Raw genomic sequence first — 21548 nt, forward strand, 5'->3', positions numbered from 1 at the left:
TAATACATAAAATAATTAATTGTAAAATAACATGAAACTATACATTTTTACACTTTAAGTAAGTAAAATCACTTTTACGTACCTGTTGCGAAATAAATTCTTGGATGCGCCACTCTTATACCATATACCTTGCAAAGTTGTAAAATTAACGTCTTTAAGTTAAGTTTATAAAACTATTCGATGACATTTCTGTGTTAACAGAGTTAGTTTGTTACAAAGTGGAAGATATACAAAGATGCTGTTAACTAAGGGCACGGTTCTTATCATTTCAAGCATATAAGCACATTACTAGTTGAGTATTAGCAAGAAAGAAAGTAAGACAAGAAAACGAGAAAGTTTTTTTTAATCTACTTCAAATTTAAGGAAGAACAGATAATTATAAATGCGTAACAAATATTTTTTTTTTTAATTGACAAAACCCTTGAAGCACCTTATAACAAAAATAAATTTGATCATCTAGTACAGCCACAGATAATACCAGAGGAACATCACTGTTCGGGCAGTGATGTACAGAGTTCAAATTATTTATAGAATCATCTCATAGATGGCATTAGTATCAAAGTAAGTCAATAATGGCTACTAATTGGATTGATAAATCAATTAATTCTGGGAAACTTAATTGTTTCCATATTTTTTATAACAATCTATACAAAATTAAAATATACTTACACACGCAGGATGTTACGGTTTCTCAGAGCAACAGTGAAGTGAAGTTAGTTTCACACTAGTGCGCCATCTATACTAAAATTCTATCAAGTACTTGAAGACTGCACACCACTGCACAATTACGATTGAACGTCTGGTTATCAGTGGGGTGCAGTATAAACTTTGCATTTTTTTGTTTTGTTTTTTTAAAGTATTTCACCTAATTTTTAAGCATGCATAATTATAATTCTCAACTTCTTTTGGGGAAAAAAATACTGCAATTTGAATTGTACAAAACTGAATCTATTTCTTTAAAAAAACAACACTTTATATACAAATATAATAATTTTTCTTCGTATACTTATTGAAAAATAAAAGCTTTACTCTAACATTACAAGTAAATTGAATGTTAATATCTACATACATTAGTTTGTTAAACATTATTCAATACATAAAAAGCGTTCATTAAAAAGAAGTAATGAAAATAACATGCTACTCTCAAGAAAGTTTATAAGACAGCTACTAAATGGCACTGGCTACATTATTTTAATTGCAGTGACAGGAAGAGCAGGAAAAAGATTTTCTTTCAGTGCAATTCCCAAGTTTTAAAAAAGAACCAAATTGATTGCTGGCATTAATAGAGATGATATATTACCGTATTTTCGCGAGTAAAAGCCGCAATATAACTTGAAATTAAGGGAGAATGTTATGTACATGAAAAAAACCAAATTCATACAACCGACAACACAGTAGCACTTATTTATAGTATATACATGTATGTAACTTAAGTACAAGGTATCATTGTTGTTGAGTTAATCCTATCTGATCAGTGGCGGATCTAGAAGGTGCGGGGAGGGGGGGGGGGGCAGCCACAACCCAGACTATGGTAAGTATGTCATGAGTTTCCAATTTTTCATTGTTCCTGCAGAAGATTCCAACTTAATTCTCTCCCGATGAATATTATGGCTAGGTTGGATGTTGACGTTATGGACCTCAAGTATTGTTTGGCACATTACATAACACAGAAACTTTGACTGAAGCTACCTAATGTTACAAACATTTTCCAATGAACAATAAAAGGCTTACTGAAAACTTTCAAAAAATATATAAATAATAGCTTCAATTATTTTTGTCACTCAAAATACTGGGAGGCCTTGCCCCTTCTGGCACCATGCTACATCCGCCATTGTGTCTGATGTTTAATTAAGTTAGTAGGGATGTTGGTCCTTATAGTTTGTGCTAAAATAAAGTTTTGTGCAACTGTAAAACTATTGGTTTCATTTTTAGCTGTTTTCACCTAGTTAAAAGACTTAAAAATACTTTTTTAAGCTAGTTGCGGTTTATCCAGAATAGTACTTATTTAATTACATGTTAAAATCATAGTTGCGGCTTATACACGCGAGTATACACAGTACTAGCAAGTATAATTAATTTCACTTGTTTTTCAGAAATATAGTAGACAAATTTTAGCAAATTCGTTCAAAAGTTATCTATAAACATATACATATAAACGTATCTGAACAAAGAAATTTTACCTGCCATTTTTTTTTTCAAATTAATGCTCTGTCAAAGTAAAAGTGCACCATCAGCATTGAAACACATAAACAAACAAGCAAATACATGAATATGTCCAAAATAAATAAATATGTTAGTTATTTTCATAATATATAATCACATTTTAAAAAAAGGTATTTCTTGATGACGCTACTTTTGTATATCAAAATTTACATTTTACAACTTATGTGCCGAGATTATTAACCTTATCTCACTTCTTTATAATTATATTGAGCGTTATTAGACTGCTGAGTGTACCTCAAGGCTTCATAACTGAACAAAGTACCTATGTCTTCAATAAGGATGACTTTTTTATAGAATCAGGATTAGGAATGTAGCTAACTAATTCACTACATTCCTAGAGAAATAGACTTTGTCTTACGTAACACTGTAGAGTTTTTCAGTAGTTTTCCTCCAAGTACTGCAAATACGACTTTGAAACCTCTATTAAAATATAGGGGCTTAGGCTACATACAAATATCTCGTTAGCTAAAATATACAAGATTAATCAAAGAACGTTGTATTCTGCTTACGTCTTTGACGGACCCGTCCTCCAAATGTCTCCTTAGAGCTTCACCTCAGCCAATAAAAATTATGTCTACAATTCAGTGAGTCTTACATTTAAACCGTTATTTTCAGTATATTCAAATTCTTTCTGCTTCATCGGTAAGTCAGTTATTATATGCCATGGCTTTGCATTGCATTCATCAGATACCTTATTGTTATATTCAAAACTATGATTGTTACTGTTGTTTTGGCTAGCAACAGTCGTAGGAATAGAGGTGTTATTATTGTTGTTGTTTTTGGAAGTAAAACCATCTCTGTTCTGCCCAATAAACAAAACAGAGTCAACAGACGTGGGAGAGGAGCTGGTAGTTGACAACGGAGATTTGACTGATGACGTTTCATTAGCAGTTGGCAACATTGAACGCTCTTCTTGGTATCGAATTTGTCCTTCTGCATCGCCAAGCGATGATTGTTTAGTGGAAGAACATTCTAATGATTGATAACTTTCTGATATTAAATGAACCATTGAGGAAAACGCGTCATCTGATAGCCCATCAATCACAGCGTCTGAACTCAATGATACACTGCCATTGGCCGTATTAGAAACTGTGGTATTGGCAATGGCTGTTTCTGAGTATTGATACAATCTCGAGTAATTATCGTAGGTGTTATTGTTGTTAGTTGTATTACAGCTAGTACTACCACTACTACAGCTAATAGTAGTAGTAGGAGCAGTATTAAACGTTGAACAGTAATCATTGATGAAAGAATTAATTTTGGAACAAGGTGTTCTTCCTGTATTGTTACTTATAGCGTGAAGCCCTTCTGAAGTTTTAATTCCCAAACATGGCGACACTGAACACGACGTATTTATAAAACTGTAAGTGTTAGTGCATGCTCTACTTGTATTGTTTAACAAACCTGTACCAGCGTTGGTAGTTTTCATTGTAGATGAGGACAATTCTGTTTCGTTGTATCCGTTGTAGTTAGAGGATGACAGTGGAGTGTTGAGCGTACCAGAACACTGTCCCTGCTGGCAAGTTGCTGTCCCATGAGTTCTTCCATTGCTACTGCAACTAGATGAAGAATTGACAGTCTGAGACGGCGATACCGATGAACTGGAGACACTGGTTGGCGATGAAGTTGAACGTCCGGAAGAAGATGGCGGGCTTGGTGAAGTCTCTACGGGCAGTCCCTTCGCCTTCTGCTCTTTCTTGTATTTCATTCGTCTGTTTTGGAACCAGATTTTGATTTGCCGTTCTGTGAGATTCAGCAGTGCTGCCATCTCGATTCTGCGAGGTCTGCACAAATATCGGTTGAAGTGGAATTCTTTTTCTAGTTCCACTAACTGAGCACTGGTGTAAGCTGTGCGGGCTCTTTTAGCAGGCTGATCTTGGCTATACTCTGTAATGATAAAGTAGTGAAAATTATTAATAAACTAATGACACAAATATATAACATATAACATTTTTAATACAGACAGAAACTATCACTATTATTCTAAGATATTTTTAATACGTTTGGTTAAATATGCCAAAATCAATTAGTCAAGCATTTGAAAGAAAAAGGAGTTACTAGGCAATCGGTAAGCTACCAGATTGCGTAAGCATTTCCCAATCAGAATTAAGACATATATCAAGTTCTTTATCATTTGAATAAAGCTAAGATTAGGATTAGGAATCATATTCTGGGCATTAACGGTATCTGTGGCGTTTTAAGCCCATCACATTTATGAGGGAAGTGGGGACAGAAGGAAGTGACCTGAGACCCTTTTATGTTAGGTACCACCCCGGCATTTGCCTGGTATGAATAAGGAAACCCCAAGAAAAACCTCACTCAGGAGGGCTAGGCTGAAAAGCCTTTTACACATTTTTGACTGAGTATTACCATCAGGATTCGAACCCAGGACCGCTTGCACCAAATGCGAGAACGTTAGCGACTGCGCTGAAGTTAAAATGTTCGATTGTTTGGATTTCAAAAGTGTTTGGCTATACATCTAAAGCCATGCACCCAAACACGTCAACAAGTTCTTGAATCCAACAGCCCTCCTTCCTTCTCTAGTAGTGGCTTCAGTACATGGTTTCGGAACAGAAGGCTCTAGAAACGAATTCCTAGAGAAGAGCATTACAGTGGTTTAGACTGCATTTCAAGCTGTAGGTCTCGTGATAGAATATTATCGCTGCTAACAAAGGGCCTAAATACAAATCAATTGAATGCAACAGAAATGTTTTGATATAAATATGAAGCCACTGTACGGTTATCACGGAAAAAGTGCATACGCATCCCGCATATTTTTTTAATAACTTAGGAGACTGTCTGAGGAGTTATTTTCGATGTAGAATAAAAATATAGGTTTAAAAAAATATATCGAAGACTATACCTAAAACTTGTTCATTAGAACGTATCTTCTAACAAGAGAACATCTTTACAATTTTGGTGTTGACGACAGTGCAGAAATGAGGATATAAAGAAAAATTGATATACAGAAGCGTATTTTGTTGAAAACTTTGATATACAGAAGCGTATTTTGTGAAAAAAATCTTTAATATACAGAAGCGTATTTTGTGAAAAAAAATCTTTAATATACAGAAGCGTATTTTGTTGGTTTATTGAAGGCTCACAAAAACAGTTGTTCAAGTGTTTAGTATGAGTTGAGTTGATTTTGTGTTTTACGTCCCGTTCAGCAGCGAGGCTATATGAGACGTGGACTTACTGATTAACGTGGAATCCGAACCACATCAGCTCTCACCGGGAATCGAACCCGGGTCAATGTTTAGTATGAGTAGAGATGTAGACCCTAGTATTTTACTGTTCGACAAAAACAAGTGACAGAAAATGCAAGATGCCTTTGAAATGTAGATTTGATTAAGAATTAAGGAAATTTATTGAATTCCTTAAATTTATTGAAACTTGTTAAGAAGTGTTCGAAAAGTAATGAGGCAATAGCAATGGAGATAGAGAGGAAGAGGCAGACCCGTATCCAGGGGGGTCTAGGAGGACCGGACCCCCTAAATTTTTGCTGGCTCCTCCTAAAGTTTTCACGGCAGGCTGGCAAATGAACTATAATCTATATATATAAAAGAGAACGTACAAATCCTTTGTCCGCTCATCACGCTAATACGGCTGAACCGATTTCTTTTATTTTTGGGGGGTTATTAGGATTTGGACCCTAGATGGTTTTTATCATATCACTTTAATTTTTAATTACCAGTGTCTTGAGATAATTGACCATTCAAGTGTCCATACGTACAAATCCTTTGTTATTAGTTCATCATAGGTAAAAATAAACGTATTTATATGCAACCCGCATGACCGTGTCACTCGGCGGGTTAACATAAATGACAGGCGTTTTAATGTTAACATTTACTGCAATTTGAAAGCGAAAAAGTAAAAATTATCTAAGTAACAAAGTTTATTGCGTTCCGGGGTGACCGCAGCGAAGCGGGTCACTCGGCGGGTTAACATAAATGACAGGCGCTATAATGTTAACATTTACTGCAATTTGAAAGCGAAAAAGTAAAAATTATCTAAGTAACAAAGTTTATTGCGTTCCGGGGTGACCGCAGCGAAGCGGGGTGAACGCTGCTAGTATGGTTATGAACTACAATATGGTTGGATCAGGCCCCCCCTAACTTCACCTGGCGGCACCCCCTAGATTTTTGGGCTGGTTACTGGCCTGGGAAGAAGTACTGGTTACAGCATTGTTAGAGAAGCAAATGTTTTTGAGGAACGTGATGGACGTTAAGATGGAAGGAAAAAGAGGAAGAGAAAGAAAATATGGAAAATGATTCATTATATTAAAGGAGACACCTCCTACGTCAAAATTAAAAGTTTGTCCATGAATTCCGCTACACGAAAGCTTCTCAACTTGGGACACAATTTATCTTTCTCTAAGTAATGGCGAACTACCTATAACAAAAATGAAAATGATACACTTTATGTCAAAACATTTCGGTATTGCAATTGTAACTGTCTATTTGTGCTAGCATACTAAGACAATCGAAGTGTGAGTTCTGCTTAGTATTGGTAGGATAACCATTGTACAAAACAGATTTGGCAACCCAGCACTCACTCAACGTCGAGGGGACAATTCGGGAACTACCTTAAAGAAAGAGGTGTCGAGTTCAAATCAAAATATCCAACAGCAATGGTGATGGGATTAACAATGTGCTGAGGTGCCGACCAAATCAACAATTGGTCAACTGAAGAGATTTCGTGCCGAATCTGAAGCTTTTGTACAATCACCAACAAAAGAATGTAGCCTATATTTCGTATGGAAACTATATGCATTCTGATAATTCTCTTTTGTTGCAGTCTGTAGCCAACATATTTAGTAGCGGGGAACTACCTACCCAAAAGCAATAGAATCGAAAGTTTAGACCGCGTTATATATATATATATATATATATATATATATATATATATATATATATATATATATATATATATATATATATATATATATATATTATTGAAACCCTATATTTCTCCATGTAAACATAGTCTTGAAAGGGACATACAACATTGTTTTCCATTTTGCAAGGAGTTAAACAGCGATGTAACTTAGATTTTTTCTGGGGGTGGGGGGAAGCATTAATACGCGTATTTGGGCCCCCTAGAAAATTGTTTTTTCTAAATCTTGGGTCCCCCTTTCCAACTTTATCTTACTCTTTATGGGACCCCGGAGCCTGTGGGCCTTCCCGCACGGCAAAGTCTGTGAGGCCGTTAGTTACGCCTCTGCGCCTGTTCCATACATGACAAATTAATTAAGGAGACAATATTGACAAATCTCAAAGTTATACGAATAAATATTATTACTAGAGCCTCTAATAGTAGACATTTTGTACTGAAATGGGCCCGTCTCATTTTTGTTTTATTTACCTTTTGTGTGGTGTTTTGTTTATATGTAATGTAGTGAACCTGTTTGATGTTTAATTTATAATTTCAAGTTCCTATCGTAATGGAGTAAGAAAATTTTGTCTTAAAATGGGCCCCCTTCGAATGGCGGGAAGCTTCCCTGGGAGGCAGTTGCCCCCTGCCTCCCCTGAAGTTACGGACCTGGAATTAAACCATATGCAACTTTCTGGATCGTCTTGCTTGCTACCTGCTATCGCTCTTCCGCTGACAATTTTTTTAAGAAAAGGTTTCGCCCCTTCCGAAACAACGGAATCTTTTGGACAGAGAGGAGAAACGAGCCAAAATATACGTTTTTAATGAGTAGGTTCACTATTTGTCCACTAGAATACAGTGCTGCATTGGTGGAGATAGGCCTATTTTTCTTGCTTTCCTTTTTTTTTTTTTTTTTTTTTTGTTTGTTTGTTTGTTTCACTGTTTATGCTTATCAATATCATCCAGGTACGGCTAAGTGGCTACCGTACCAGGTAGGGCTTAAATACGACATGGTGTAGGACATTCATTCTCTCTGGTGGCAGTTAATCGAACGAGAATAGTTTCAAGAAATGCGCCACAACAATAGCTCTCTAATAGTTAACAATTCAATGTCAACATTCCTGTAAGGTTGTGACTCACACGGCGCACTACACATTTTACGTACTGCATATTTGGTAAGAAAATTACAAAGAAAGGGAAAACATGTACGTATTTGGCTTAAAAAATGTTGAAGAAAAGACTTACTCTGTCCATATTTTGGCGACACTGTACAAACTTATGCATCACGAAAATAGCATGGAAACAGTTCGTCTTAGTTCCTATGTACTATGCGTATCTTTCAAGTGAATATCGGAGCTCTTTATACCGTTATTAATTATCTTTTTAATTTTTATTTTACGTAAGCATCTTGCGCCATTTTTTAAGAAACAAAAGACTATCACAGAAAGAAAAGGGAAAGTGTCATAAGTCATTGACTTGAGAAACTCTTTTCTGTGACCTTTTTATGTCCTTTTGTTTTTAAAATTACTTCAAGTGCTTCACCTAACGAAGCGAGGAAAACTCAGCTCAAGGGAAAGAAATTAAGAAGGTGCTACTAACCAGGGAATGTTTCCTTTTTTCTTCTTTATACTGGGACACACTTTTATTAGGGTTTTTTATTGGAAAAATTAAATACTGCAGGGTCACCCTTCTTTATTCTAAAGGTTATAAGAGTCTTCTAAATTGGCACAATACGTCCACATATTTCACTTCATGAAGATATGACATTTGCAAACTAACGTCTTTGTAATACAGGGTGTCCGCGAAAACCTGATAAGTAGTGAAACATGTCGCCATTAAAGAAAAACATAGTGAGTTTGCTGATAATCTAATTTATCCGATGCAGTGACAGCGGCAGTGATATCCGAACTCGGAAACTCGGATTCCATGTTTAAGCTGTAGGTCCATTTCTCATAAAGCATCGCCGCTGAATGGGACACTAAACTGAAATAAAATCAAATTAAAATGAATGAACGTTTCTTACTCATTAAATGGAGTAAACATTGGCAGCACCCATCCAACGTTGTGAGGACAATTCGGGAGGTAGATACTTGAAATTAAGAAGTTGCGAACTTCATTCTAAAAGTTGCGAACTTAACGGCGTGTGGAACCGATGTGCTGACTATACACTGTCCCAAAAGATATGAATGTCAAAGTCAGCTGGTAAGCCCTGGATCCCTGAGGGCTGTTGCGTCACGAGTTTAGTTTTTTATTTCTTAGTACATAAACAGACTATCTGTTGGAGCATAATTAAAATTATCAGTTACGATTATCGAAAGCAACGATATAATTTTCAGCGCGGTAAAGAAAAAGTTTGGGAATCGTAACTATCAGCTTCGCGTGAGAGTTGAGCTTCGATTGATATAAGTTACGTTTAATCTTTGTTTAACATTACTGTTTGGTGGGACACGGTAGCACAGTGGTAGAGTGCTTACTTCTGGTGCATAGGGTCCTTGGTTCGATCCCCGGTCAAGTTTGTGGTGGACACCATCGTGCTCGTGGGCTTTCTCGAGGTACTCCCACTTTCTCATTCTATCACTTCTCAAATCATCATTCACTTACTTTAATTAAAGTTTGTGGTGGAGATCTCCCTCTTTCTCATTCCACTAATTCTATCATCATCATTCACTCGCTTTAATCATCGTCTCCAGTAGCTTAAAAGGCATTATCGTCGAATGTTAAACTGAAAATGTCCAGCATTAATGTATAATTAAAATTAAAGTTCAAGAATTAATCATAATTTTTTGGCCATATCTTATTAAACTCAATTGGAAGTGTCATAATGGAAAAACTTTAAAGAGAGTGTACTTCGGTACTAGTTTAATCTTAATTCTTGGGCATGATAATCGTACACTATCGATGTTTAGATTTACCAAAATGTTCTTCCCTATCTTCTCGAGATCTACGCATAAGGATTCACACTTAATCATAGTACAGTAAAACCTGTCTTCAACGGACCCTTTTTTAAACGGAAAACTGTCTTAAGCGGAAATATTTCACGGTCCCATGAATTTTGGAGAACAAAACGTGTAAAAAGTCCCTTCATTAAGCGGAAACTGTGTTACGCGGACAACGGAAAGAAAAATAAACATTTAACGGAAAATTCTGAGTTCCGGACTACGGCGTTTAGACATTCCGTGAGACATATACACTGCACTGTTTGCGATAAAATGTTCGTTCTTTTGTTAAATATTTCCGGACAGTGTTGACCTTCCCCAACCACTACTCCTATTCACCTCCACAAAATGTCCTTAATCCCCGCAACTTAATCAAAAATCTTAAGGAATGTCGGAAAAAAGAAAACGAGATAGAGGAAGAAGAGGAATACGATACTGAGTTCCAAGAAGAGTGTAGAATACATACATATCAAATTCTCTCAGAAGTTTAAAGGAACTGCAAAAATTTACCTTACGGAAAAATTATTCTGATTCACTTAGCATAATTTCTCAGGCTAAAGTGTATGCGTAAAGTCAAGCAGCAATGTACACAGAAAACCCTGCTTGGCTATTAGAAAAATAAAGATAACGTATGCATAGTATATTTTGTATTCATTTTCATTTTTTTGTGTATTTATTCGAAGAAGAAAGAAGTACTGTAATCGAACAATGTACGTACAGCAATATATTTTCTCAGTATGTCCCTTTATAAGCATGTATTTAAAAAAAGAAAGAAAGGAAAGGCCTACCTCCACTAAGCGGAAACCTGACTTTAACGGAAATTTTTGCAAGTCCCGCTCGATTCCGCTAAAGACAGGTTTCACTGTATTTTATTCAAGTAAATGAGATCTACCCATTGGTGTGTTGTTTTTTTTCTTCTAATACTAGCAGAATACTCGTACGGTAGAATATATTTCATTTTGGACATAAAGGAGCGAATTTAGATTTAAACGGCATCAGAAGTGTCACTGTTTGTTGTTGTTGTTGATTCGGAGTTTAACGTCCCTTTCAGCAGCGAGGCTATATGAGACGGGACCTACTGATTAACGTGGAGTCCGAACCACGTGATCTCCCACAGGGAATTGATCCCGGGTCTCCCATGCCAAGGGCGCCTACGTTAACCGCTTAGCCACGAAGGAGGTCATGTGTCACTGTTCGTCTAACAAGTAAAAGGTCCAAATGGATGAATCGAGTTGCGAGATGAGACTTACTGCGCCTGATGGAAGATGTGAAAATATGTATATGTGCATAGTTATAGCGGCTGAGCGCCACAAGAAACGGAGGGGGAGGGGGGTCAAAGTTGGTGAGAGAAGGGCTATACTGTTATTGAAATACATCAAATAAACTGTTGAATTGTGAAAATAGTGAAAGATAGATAATGCAAATGGTGGTAGTTTCACATATTGGCAAAAGAAGAATGGGCAGAGTAAATCACGAACCACCGCCGCCATCTTGAAATCCGTCATTTTGAAATTTGTTATATTTTTTTTAATGAAAACGTAGTCATGTGATATATCAATTAGAGCCAGCATGTTTTCAAAACGTCAATTATGAACTTCAGTGATATTTATCTGCACTTATTTGCAAAATTTAGGATCATCGTTTTGGTTATTTACGAAAATTTAGGAGACTGATATGTTTAAAGTTTGGATTATCACGGAAAAACATGTAGGGCCTAAGTTTTAACATATCTACAAGCCAAGAAAACTAACAGTGAAATTTGTTGTCCAAGTTGTATTTTATTACATTATTATTATCAAATTTCACTGTTGGATATGACATTTCACTGTTTTTTTTTATACGTTTAACTTACAGGTAACCTTTACTACAGATCTACAGATAACCTATAAGAATTATCTGCATTATATTTCATCGCAATTTAACCGTCATGTTATAGTTGCATATTTGATATTTGATGTAATTCTTAATTGACAATTTGATGTAATTCTTAATATCTTTAACGTACAATTACTAAAACCTTTTCATTTTTCTTTTTTCTTTTGTTTTATCAATTCTCCAATGCCATTGAATTCCCTTGTTATAGGTAGTTTTCTGTTTTTCTTTTTTTCCTCTTTCTTTCTTCGCATAAGATGAAGGGCAATTTAATCGACTCCCTAGCTTTCGAGGTCAGTCCTGTGACCTTTCACCAAACTGGACACAGTCAGTTGACCAAGGGTTACAGCACCGAGGGTCAATTCCACCATTTTTCTTTTCCCATGTGTCACATGAAACGCGACGCCTGGTTGCGATTGGCCATGGAATCCAGGAAGGAAGAGAAAATATTTTCATTCATTTTTATTTTAAAAAATAATAATGCATTTCGATTATTCTGTTGTAGTGAAAGCATGCTGTTCTAAGTTGAAAACTAGTAATACGTTTTCTCATTTAGAAAAAAAAAAAAAAAAAGTATGATTAATTTTAATAATTCTTTACCAGAAATAAACATTACTTTTCTTTTAGGTTTAACATTAAATTCACGTTGATTGATTGAATTAATTTCATTGAAGTGTCCTTCTTTTCAGCAGCGAGGCTATATGAGACATGCACCTACAGCTGAACGTGGGATTCGCACTACATGAACTACTGGCGAGAATCAAACCTGGGTTTCCCGCACCAAAGACACTTACACTACCAACACAACCAAGAAGGAACTTCGTCAAATTCACGTCTAATAGATCCGTTCCATGTATTTTCCTTTAATTCCTATTCTAAGTATTATTATATTTTTTTTTAGATTTGATTGTCAATCAATTCAGAAGCAAAACTACACAGGATAATGTTTCACACAAGTAATAAAAAATCCAAGATCGGGTGCCTTCCGTCTGTGTACTCACGTAATATACGGGTAAAGATATTGTAGTTTTGAATTTAAAATACATTTCCGCTTTGGAGGCATCTCGGGAAAAAAAAATAGTCACAAGTAAACTATAAAGAATTCTCGCAAACTTCACCTTACCCTTTCAGTCTCTTGACACCAATGTACACTCGTGTCCAAAATGATTGTCGCATATGTATAATTGTCTTCTTGTAAGAATATAATTTGATAATGACTTTGCAGGGTACTTTAAATACTGATACTATGTGTATAATCGGAAAATGAATATTTGTGGTATATTTCATAGGAAAAGAATTATAAATACGAAAATTAGATGAGTAAAACAAAATGTTGCTAAATGGACAAGAAAGTTTTATTTTCGTTTTATTGTTTTTATTTACGGCTCTTTTGACATGAATTTTTCCACATACATGTCTTATCCGATTATATACATACTAACATCATAAGATATACCGGGTAAATTTGTAATCAAATTATATTCCTACAACAACATATTTATAGATATGTGACAATAATTTTGGACATGAGTGTACTTAGACAAATAACATTACTGAAGGACGCAAAATTACTCCGCACTACAAGTCCCAAATGGGCAAATAAAATCCGTTTGTATTATAATCAAATAGTTGCATTTGTATTACAATTAATTAGACACGTAATTAATATTTGGGCGTATTTTTAAGAACGTTCAGTGAAACTTCGTGTAAGGCTAAAGACTTTCTTTTTTTTATCGATTTTGGGAACGTCGGATTATTTTAAGGAATGAGGGAAAATTTAGACCGGCACGAGGGAACTTCTACTTCATTGGTATAACTGGAAATAAGAAATCTACCGACATCACAGCAAGGCTTTCTCAATAAAAACAATGTATTGCAAAATAATGGTTTGTTGTCTGTTTTCCTTTCCTAACAATAATCTTCTGAGGAATGTTGAAAAAACACAGTGAATTATCAGACAAAAAAGGGCCGATAAATTCGAAATGTGAATAAAGATTAAAACATTAAAGTATTGAAAATAAGTTAAATCAGGATATTTCCCATGACATTTTTCCATTTTCTAAGTGTATTTGTAAGATGTAGGACAGCTCTAGGAAAAAAATAATACTGTACTGCAAAAATCAGTACGTCTGGTCAGCCTACTTAATACTAGTTCCGATTTTTGACAATTAACTTCGACTTTTGGAGTTACTACACTGAAGGTAAGTACCGAACTTTGATGTTACTAAAATCTTATACAAGAAAGAATATCAGCACAAATATCTTAAGAATTCTTATATTGGGTTAAAAGAAAGCCGAAAAGATTTACTGTATCTTTAGGCCTACCGCTCACTGGCGACAAAACAGTTGCGCAACTATCTCGTCGCTGTCGCCTGCAGTCAGCAACTTCAAGGAGACAAAACAGTTTTGTTGCCATACCCTCGCTCACTGGCGACGGCAACAGAAAAGTTGCCGAGCATTTGATATCACAATTTACATAATCGGCAACCGGAACAGTTCACATAATCGCTGGTTTCGGACTTTAAAAAAAAAAAAAAAAAAAAAAAAAAAAAAAAACTACCGCTCATTTCAATGGTTAAATAAATAAATTTAAATAAACTTTTGAAGGTAGCGTCAACAGGGGCGTTATTTCAGACTTCACTTGAGGGGGGCAAGAGCACCACCGACATAAGACTTTCACGTTTTATACTAATATATTAGTAGACAATTGATTAAAGTCTTAAGGAGCAATTGCACCTCCTGACGTCCCCCCTAAATGACGTCCCTGAACGTCAATGAGTGACAAAAATAACAGCATTATGTAAGCTAATGCGAACAGGAACAATTATTCGAATCAAAAGATAACAAGAATAACGAAACTATAAAACGACTGGAAATAACTAACAGAACGAAACTAACAAAAGCGGCAATCCGACAACATTGTACCGTAACTGTACTCTCAGATGTTCTACGTATAGCCATAATATAAAAATTGGCTTTCTTCGTTCTTCCTGTGTATTCTTCACGTTTTAAAATCGGCTACTTTTATACTGTACCATTTTTTTCTTTTTTATATTTGAAATGGAAAGAAAATTGATAATGATAATTTTATCTCTATTTTTCTAGTTGTGGGAAATTAATGAAAGTAGTAGTGTGTAGTATGACAGCGATATGTCATTATCGATTAATGTACGCTCATGTCCAAAATGATTGTCGCATATCTATAACTGTCTTCTTGTAAGAATATAATTTGATAACGATTTTGGAGGGTACTTTTAATACTGATACTATTTGTATAATCGGGAAATGTATATTTGTGGTAAATTTCATAGGAAAGAATTATAAATACGAAAATTAGAATGAGTAAAACAAAATGTTGCTAAATGGACAATAAAGATTTATTTTCGTTTTATTGTTCTTACTCTTTTGACATGAAATTTTCCACATATATGTCTTTGCTGATTATACACATACTAACATTATAAGAAATACCGGGCGAATTCGTTATCAAATTATATTCCTACAAAAAACATATTTATAGACAATAATTTTGGACATGAGTGTACCTATCTGTGTTGTTTTTTCTTGGATGGAAAGCTTATTCTAGTTTCTTACAACAGCAAAACACACTTCCTTCAATAATTTCTTCTTTATATATATATTTCTTCTTTATATATATTTCTTCTTTAACGCTGGGGGTTTCTCTATTTCCTCAATTAATTTTTCATAGTCTTTATCACTAATTAAAGACATGCTAGTCACTAATCAAAGAATGTGTTAGTTTGTATTGCGAACACTTCTTTTCACGCGCTACACACGGAACGAACTGTTACGCGAAAAAAAACTTGTAGAAAACATTTATTTTTTATCTTTCTACTTGGCGGTACCTCGGCAACTTTTCTGTCGCTGTCGCCTCAGTGAGCGGACTCCCATAAGACTCAATGCATTTTTAAATGTTGCGCAACTGTTCCGTCGCCGAGATGTTGCCCTGCTGTCGCCCTGCTTGGCGACACCTCGGCAACTTTTCTGTCGCTGTCGCCTCAGTGAGCGGACTCCCATAAGACTCAATGCATTTAGCCAGAGCGACAAGATAGTTGCCCGACAAAATGTTGCCAGTGAGCGGTAGGCCTTAGATACTATCTTTACAAGATCACCTTTCGTCAAATTAGGGCCGCGGTGACTCAGTGGTAGAGCGTTCACCTCTGGTGCTCGAGGTCCCGGGTTCGATCTCCCCGCCAAGTGAACTTTGTTGTGGACAAACACCGTGTGCGTGGGTTTTCTCGGGGTTCTCCCGTTTCCTCCCACTTTCTTCATTCCACCATTTCATTCATTACTCATCATCACTGTCTCCTTTAGCCTAACCGGCATAACCGTGGGACGTAAAACTCATAAGATTTCATTTCATTTCATTTTTCCTTTCATCAAATTTGACTCCTATGTCTTTTATATTCTTGCCTCTAAATTTTCACAGTTTATACAGTATTTAATGACGTTACTGTTTTCTTTAGGGGGAAGAGAGGAAGAGTATGTATGGCATTTTTTTGCACTAGGTACTACCAATGCAGATAATACTAACAATAACAATAAACCTATTATTATTTAAATGATGTTTCCAGCTTAAAATCTCAAGGCAATGCTCTTTAGGCTATTATTATTATTATTATTATTATTATTATTATTATTATTATTATTATTATTATTATTATTATTATTATTATTATTATTATTATTATTATTATTAAAGTTTCAGGTTCCAAGATTATGCTCCTAAGCAAAAGGAGACGGTGATAATGAATAAAACAAAATGATGGAATAAAGAAAGTGGAAGAAAACGGGACAACCCCGAGAGAACCAACGAAAATGGTATGTTTGTCCACCACAAAGTCCATTTGGTGCGAGATAGAATCGAACCAGGAACACCCGCATCAGAGATGAGCGGTCTTTCACTAAGCCACTGTGTTCATCGTTCAGTTTTAAGTCTCACGTTTATGTCGGTTAGGCTAAAGGAGACGGTGATTATCAGAAATGAATGCAATGGTGGAATGAATGAAGTGGAAGGAAGAACCCCGAGAAAACCCACGAGCACCGTATTTGTCCACCACAAAACCTACTTGGCGCGAGCTGCGATCGAACCGGGGACTCCACGCACCAAAGGTGAACGCTCTATCATCGTGCCCCACTGCGTTCGTAATGCTACTTATAATTCTCGTAATAATAAGTTTTAAAGTGATAGGATTATTATTATTATATCAAAACTTGTCAACAACTACCACAAGATCTTAACGTAAACCTACCTACCCTTTCCATTTAAAACCTTCGGTACTTTTAATAACGTTACCCCAAAACACGTCAATCAAATATTCCAAAAACATGCATGATGAACAATGGTGGGATGTCTTTTCCCACAGTTCTTTAACTTGGGAAACAAGGCATCTTACAGACCACCCTTGTGGTAAACAGTATCCGTGAGATTGACCACTGTGACACGTAGAGAGTGGGAGTATGCTTGTCTGTATGTAAGAGGTGGAGTACTGTATTCACCAAACAGTAGCCTGCAGCTCAAAAATATTTCAAGTAACCACATTTGGTTAGACTTCCATGCCTCCAACACCATCTCCTACTGTTTGGTCACCATGTGGCCAGTAACTGATCTCCACGTTCCCACGTTCCAGATATTCTGAAGACGCGCGCGACTTCTTTCACAAAATTCTGATGAGAAATTCAAAGACAGATGCGTGAGCTTGCTGTGAGGTATCTCTATTTTGCATTCTTGTACAAAATATTGTAATTTCTTGAGTATTCAGCTGTCAATTTCGTTAGGTCATCAAGCTAACATACTTATAAAAATAATACCGGAGGGAATGGTTTACGCTGATCTACTCGAACTTTTAAAGCACACTCGGTCTCCCATCATAGTACGAAATGTACAGTGGAGAATATTTCTCTCATTTTTCTGACTTCTTTTCTCACGAAATTAAGGATTAAATAGATATTTCCTGTATTACTTGAATCTCATAAGAAGTATGTAGACTGATTCCATGAAATTTGTAGTGGTACACGGCGTCCCCGCAATATAATTGTAGCTTTCTGGTAACCAACATTACGCACATCTTGAAAAGATAAGATATTACCAACAAACAGTGCCGGATTTATGTATAAGCTAAACAAGCTATAGCGTAAGGCGCCACTCGCTTGGGGGCCAAAGGAAAAGACTGATTGTAACTTAATTTCCAAATAACAAGAGAAAGCAAATAAGACAAAATGAACATACAACAATGGTGTTTGTATTGTTATGTACTAGCATTTTATGAAGTAATAGGATTTCTCATCCCCACTTGCAATGAGGACCCTGTTATCCAACCCCGCTTATAATGGAGGCCCCGTTTCCCAGCTCTGCTTGCAATGTTCTCTTGTTTCCATTAAGATAACCATAAGGTAATATTAATTAGCATATAGCATAATATTCAAATCTAAAAAACAGCGACATTTTGTAATTGAAAAAGAAGGCTTGACGTATAAGGGAACCCTTCCAATAACTTAGAGCCCCATCAAACCTAAATCGGACACTGCCGACAAAAATTAAGAAGGTTTGTGAACTATTTTGTATTTCTGAAAAATAATATAAATACTTAACGGATTTTTTTTTTTTTTTTTTTAATTTCGATATTAAAAAGACTTTTGGAAGGAAGGCGTACGGTGCATTTGTACGGTTGCTCGGCAGGTCAGTGCAACCTTGATTATGGGCCAGGCATTTGGATTTTCAACGGCCTGAATGAAACCAGGCAAATTGCTGGCGAATGAAATGCACAAATGGAGCATTTATTTTAATTTTGTAATGTCCATTTGTTTTACTTTTATCTTTTTATTTTTGTTGTTATTACCTATTTATTCTTATTATTTATTTATTTACTTATTTCAAAGAGCTTAGCTTATGCAATGTGTTTAGTAATGCGCTCATAGAACATTTACTTTCTAAAACAGTTTATAGAATTGTAAGCGGAGAGTTTTCCTCGAGTTCCAACGGGAAACATTACCAAAAAAAAAAAAAAAAAAAAAAAAAAAAAACGCGAAGCTATGGTTGGGAAATAGATAAGAACTGCAAAGTAGCACCAGGTTTCTAGCACATGACGATTTTTAAGGATTTGGTTTACCGTATCCATACTCCTTTACATACCCTGTCCGGGTGTCCGGGACATAAAAAAAAAAAAATTAACGAACTACTTAATGGATCATCATCAATTTTGGCCAGAGAGTATTAATAAAAGCCGTAGAGTGAAAATTTGGACATCGAGTTCTTTCATTGACGTGATCCTTCCACCGGAAGTAGTAGAAATAAATCACTTCCGGTTTTAAGAGTGATCGCCATAGAGTAAAGCACTCACCTGTGGTGTGTGAGGTCCCTGGTTTTATCTCTGGCAAAAATAAGTTTGTGGTTTACAAGATCGTGTCCGTGCGTTTTCTCGGAATATTCCCGTTTCCTCCCACTTTCTCATTCCACCAATTTTTCCATCATCAGTCATTTGCCTTAATCATCATCTCCCTAAGCCCACAAGGCATAATCGTGGGACGTTAAACTGAAAGATTTCATTTTCAACAGTTACTAGGTCAAGAAGAGTGTTCTGTTTGTATTTATAGGATTTATTATAACGAATCAAGGAAAGAAACATGCGAATTATTTAGTATTATTACCATTGTGCTAGTAATTTAGTACGAAGAAAATTGTTTTAACACCACAAAGAAAGCTTATTAACAACACTTGTTTTTATTACGAAAGTGTGGAAAGAACTAGCCACGAGTGGAGGGGAGGAAGCCAACGTGTCGGAGTGAGTCTCGTCTTTTCTACTTCCGTGAAATTCCTTCCGAAAACCGTAGTTTCCCACGGTCTCTTGGAAATTCCTCAAATGTCTTGTCCGTTCTATGAACCTGTATAGGCGTGGTTCCTCTACGTTAAGATCTCTAGTTCCAACAATTTATGCACGGAATGTCCAATACGCACTTTGCTTTTTATAAAAATATTTCTGGACAACCATGGACATGGAGAAGTCCACACCGATGAACCACGTAATTGAATCAGGCCAAGAAACTCGTAAATGATAAGAAGACAAACTTGTACCAGTAAGTTCAAGTCTTTCTCGTAATTTACGAGTTTATCATTTACGATCAGAAATGAATTGTAATGCACCAATAGGTTCGAGTTTCTCTTGTAGTTTACGAATTTGTAACTTACGATCAGGAATGAACTTGAAACATTAATGTTCCAGAAGGATTGAATATTTCTTGTAGCTTACGAATTTATCATTTACGATTACAAATTGATTGTAAATATTAATGCGCCAATAGAATAGATTTTTTCTTGTAGTTTACGAACTCATCATTTACAATCAGAAATGAATTGTAAATATTAATGCGCCAATAGAATCGAATTTTTCTTGTAGTTTACGAATTTATCATTTACGATTACAAATTGATTGTAAATATTAATGCGCCAATAGAATCGAATTTTTCTTGTAGTTTACGAACTCATCATTACAATCAGAAATGAATTGTGAATATTAATGCGCCAATAGAATCGAATTTTTCTTGTAGTTTACAAACTCATCATTTACAATCAGAAATGAATTGTAAATATTAATGCGCCAATAGAATCGAATTTTTCTTGTAGTTTACGAACTCATCATTTACAATCAGAAATGAATTGTAAATATTAATGCGCCAATAGAATCGAATTTTTCTTGTAGTTTACGAACTCATCATTTACAATCAGAAATGAATTGTAAATATTAATGCGCCAATAAAATCGAATTTTTCTTGTAGTTTACGAATTTATCATTTACGATCAGAAATGAAATGTAAGTATAAATGCGCCAATAAGAACGAATTTTTCTTGTAGTTTACGAATTTATCATTTACGATCACAAATGAAATTGTGAATATTACTGCGTCAATAAATTCGAGCTTATCTTCTTGTTTACGAGTTTTTTTTTTTTTTTTTTATCGTTAACGATATGAAATAAAATTTAATTTTAATACAGACAATGTTAGTAAATATTGATAATATGAACTTCTTACAGGTAGTTCACTGTCGAACCCCTCAATCAGTTACTAATAAATTGAACAATTAACCCTATCATCTAACAATACGTAACATTTTAGGTTCAAAGCCCGAGGTAGCCATCCCATTGTCTCTTTTCAGTGTTTACTTCCCTACTACTAAGCAAATGTCGTGGCTTACTTCTTTTCAAAAATTCCTTCCAAATTCCTAAAGTTACATTTTAAAACAGCTGTATAGTTTTTTTTTTTTTTTTTTTCTGGAAGAAAAGTAATAGGCTTGAATGATTAATCTGTAGTAGGTTTTATTAGGAATAATAGTAATAACTAGGCTTCGGATTTTTAGGTCCCAAAAATTTCAAATTAGGATTTTAAAAAGTGCATTTTAGGATTTTATAGGTTTTTAAAAACACCGTTTACGATTTTTCGCGTTATATTACTGAAAACGGAATATTACTACACTTTAAACACTTTGTTAGCTATTTCATACTTAAATGGTAACCTTAATTTAGTAAGCTTTATGCTAACCAGTCTTTTGCGTAATAAAAATAATAAAACTCTTCTTACCTTGGACTATTTTTGATAGCTGAAATATAATTTAACATATGTATGCTGTCG

The 21548-nt window shown here is 35.3% G+C and overlaps 1 protein-coding gene across 2 annotated transcripts in view; it reads right to left on the bottom strand.

Annotated features, from left to right (window-relative positions):
* Window positions 1–326: 326 nt before the first annotated feature.
* Window positions 327–21548, bottom strand: part of LOC145678854 (uncharacterized) — a 214991-nt gene continuing 193769 nt past the window's right edge. For both annotated transcript variants that reach the window (XM_081749421.1, XM_081749420.1), the window contains one exon: window positions 327–4110. In XM_081749421.1, the coding sequence (XP_081605547.1) occupies window positions 2798–4110 (1313 nt within the window). In that variant the 3' untranslated portion in view covers window positions 327–2797. The remainder of the gene's footprint in view (window positions 4111–21548) is intronic.

Source organism: Thermobia domestica, chromosome 2 (genome assembly GCF_964235325.1).
Source record: "Thermobia domestica chromosome 2, izTheDome1.hap1.1, whole genome shotgun sequence".
Taxonomy (NCBI): Eukaryota; Metazoa; Arthropoda; class Insecta; order Zygentoma; family Lepismatidae; genus Thermobia; species Thermobia domestica.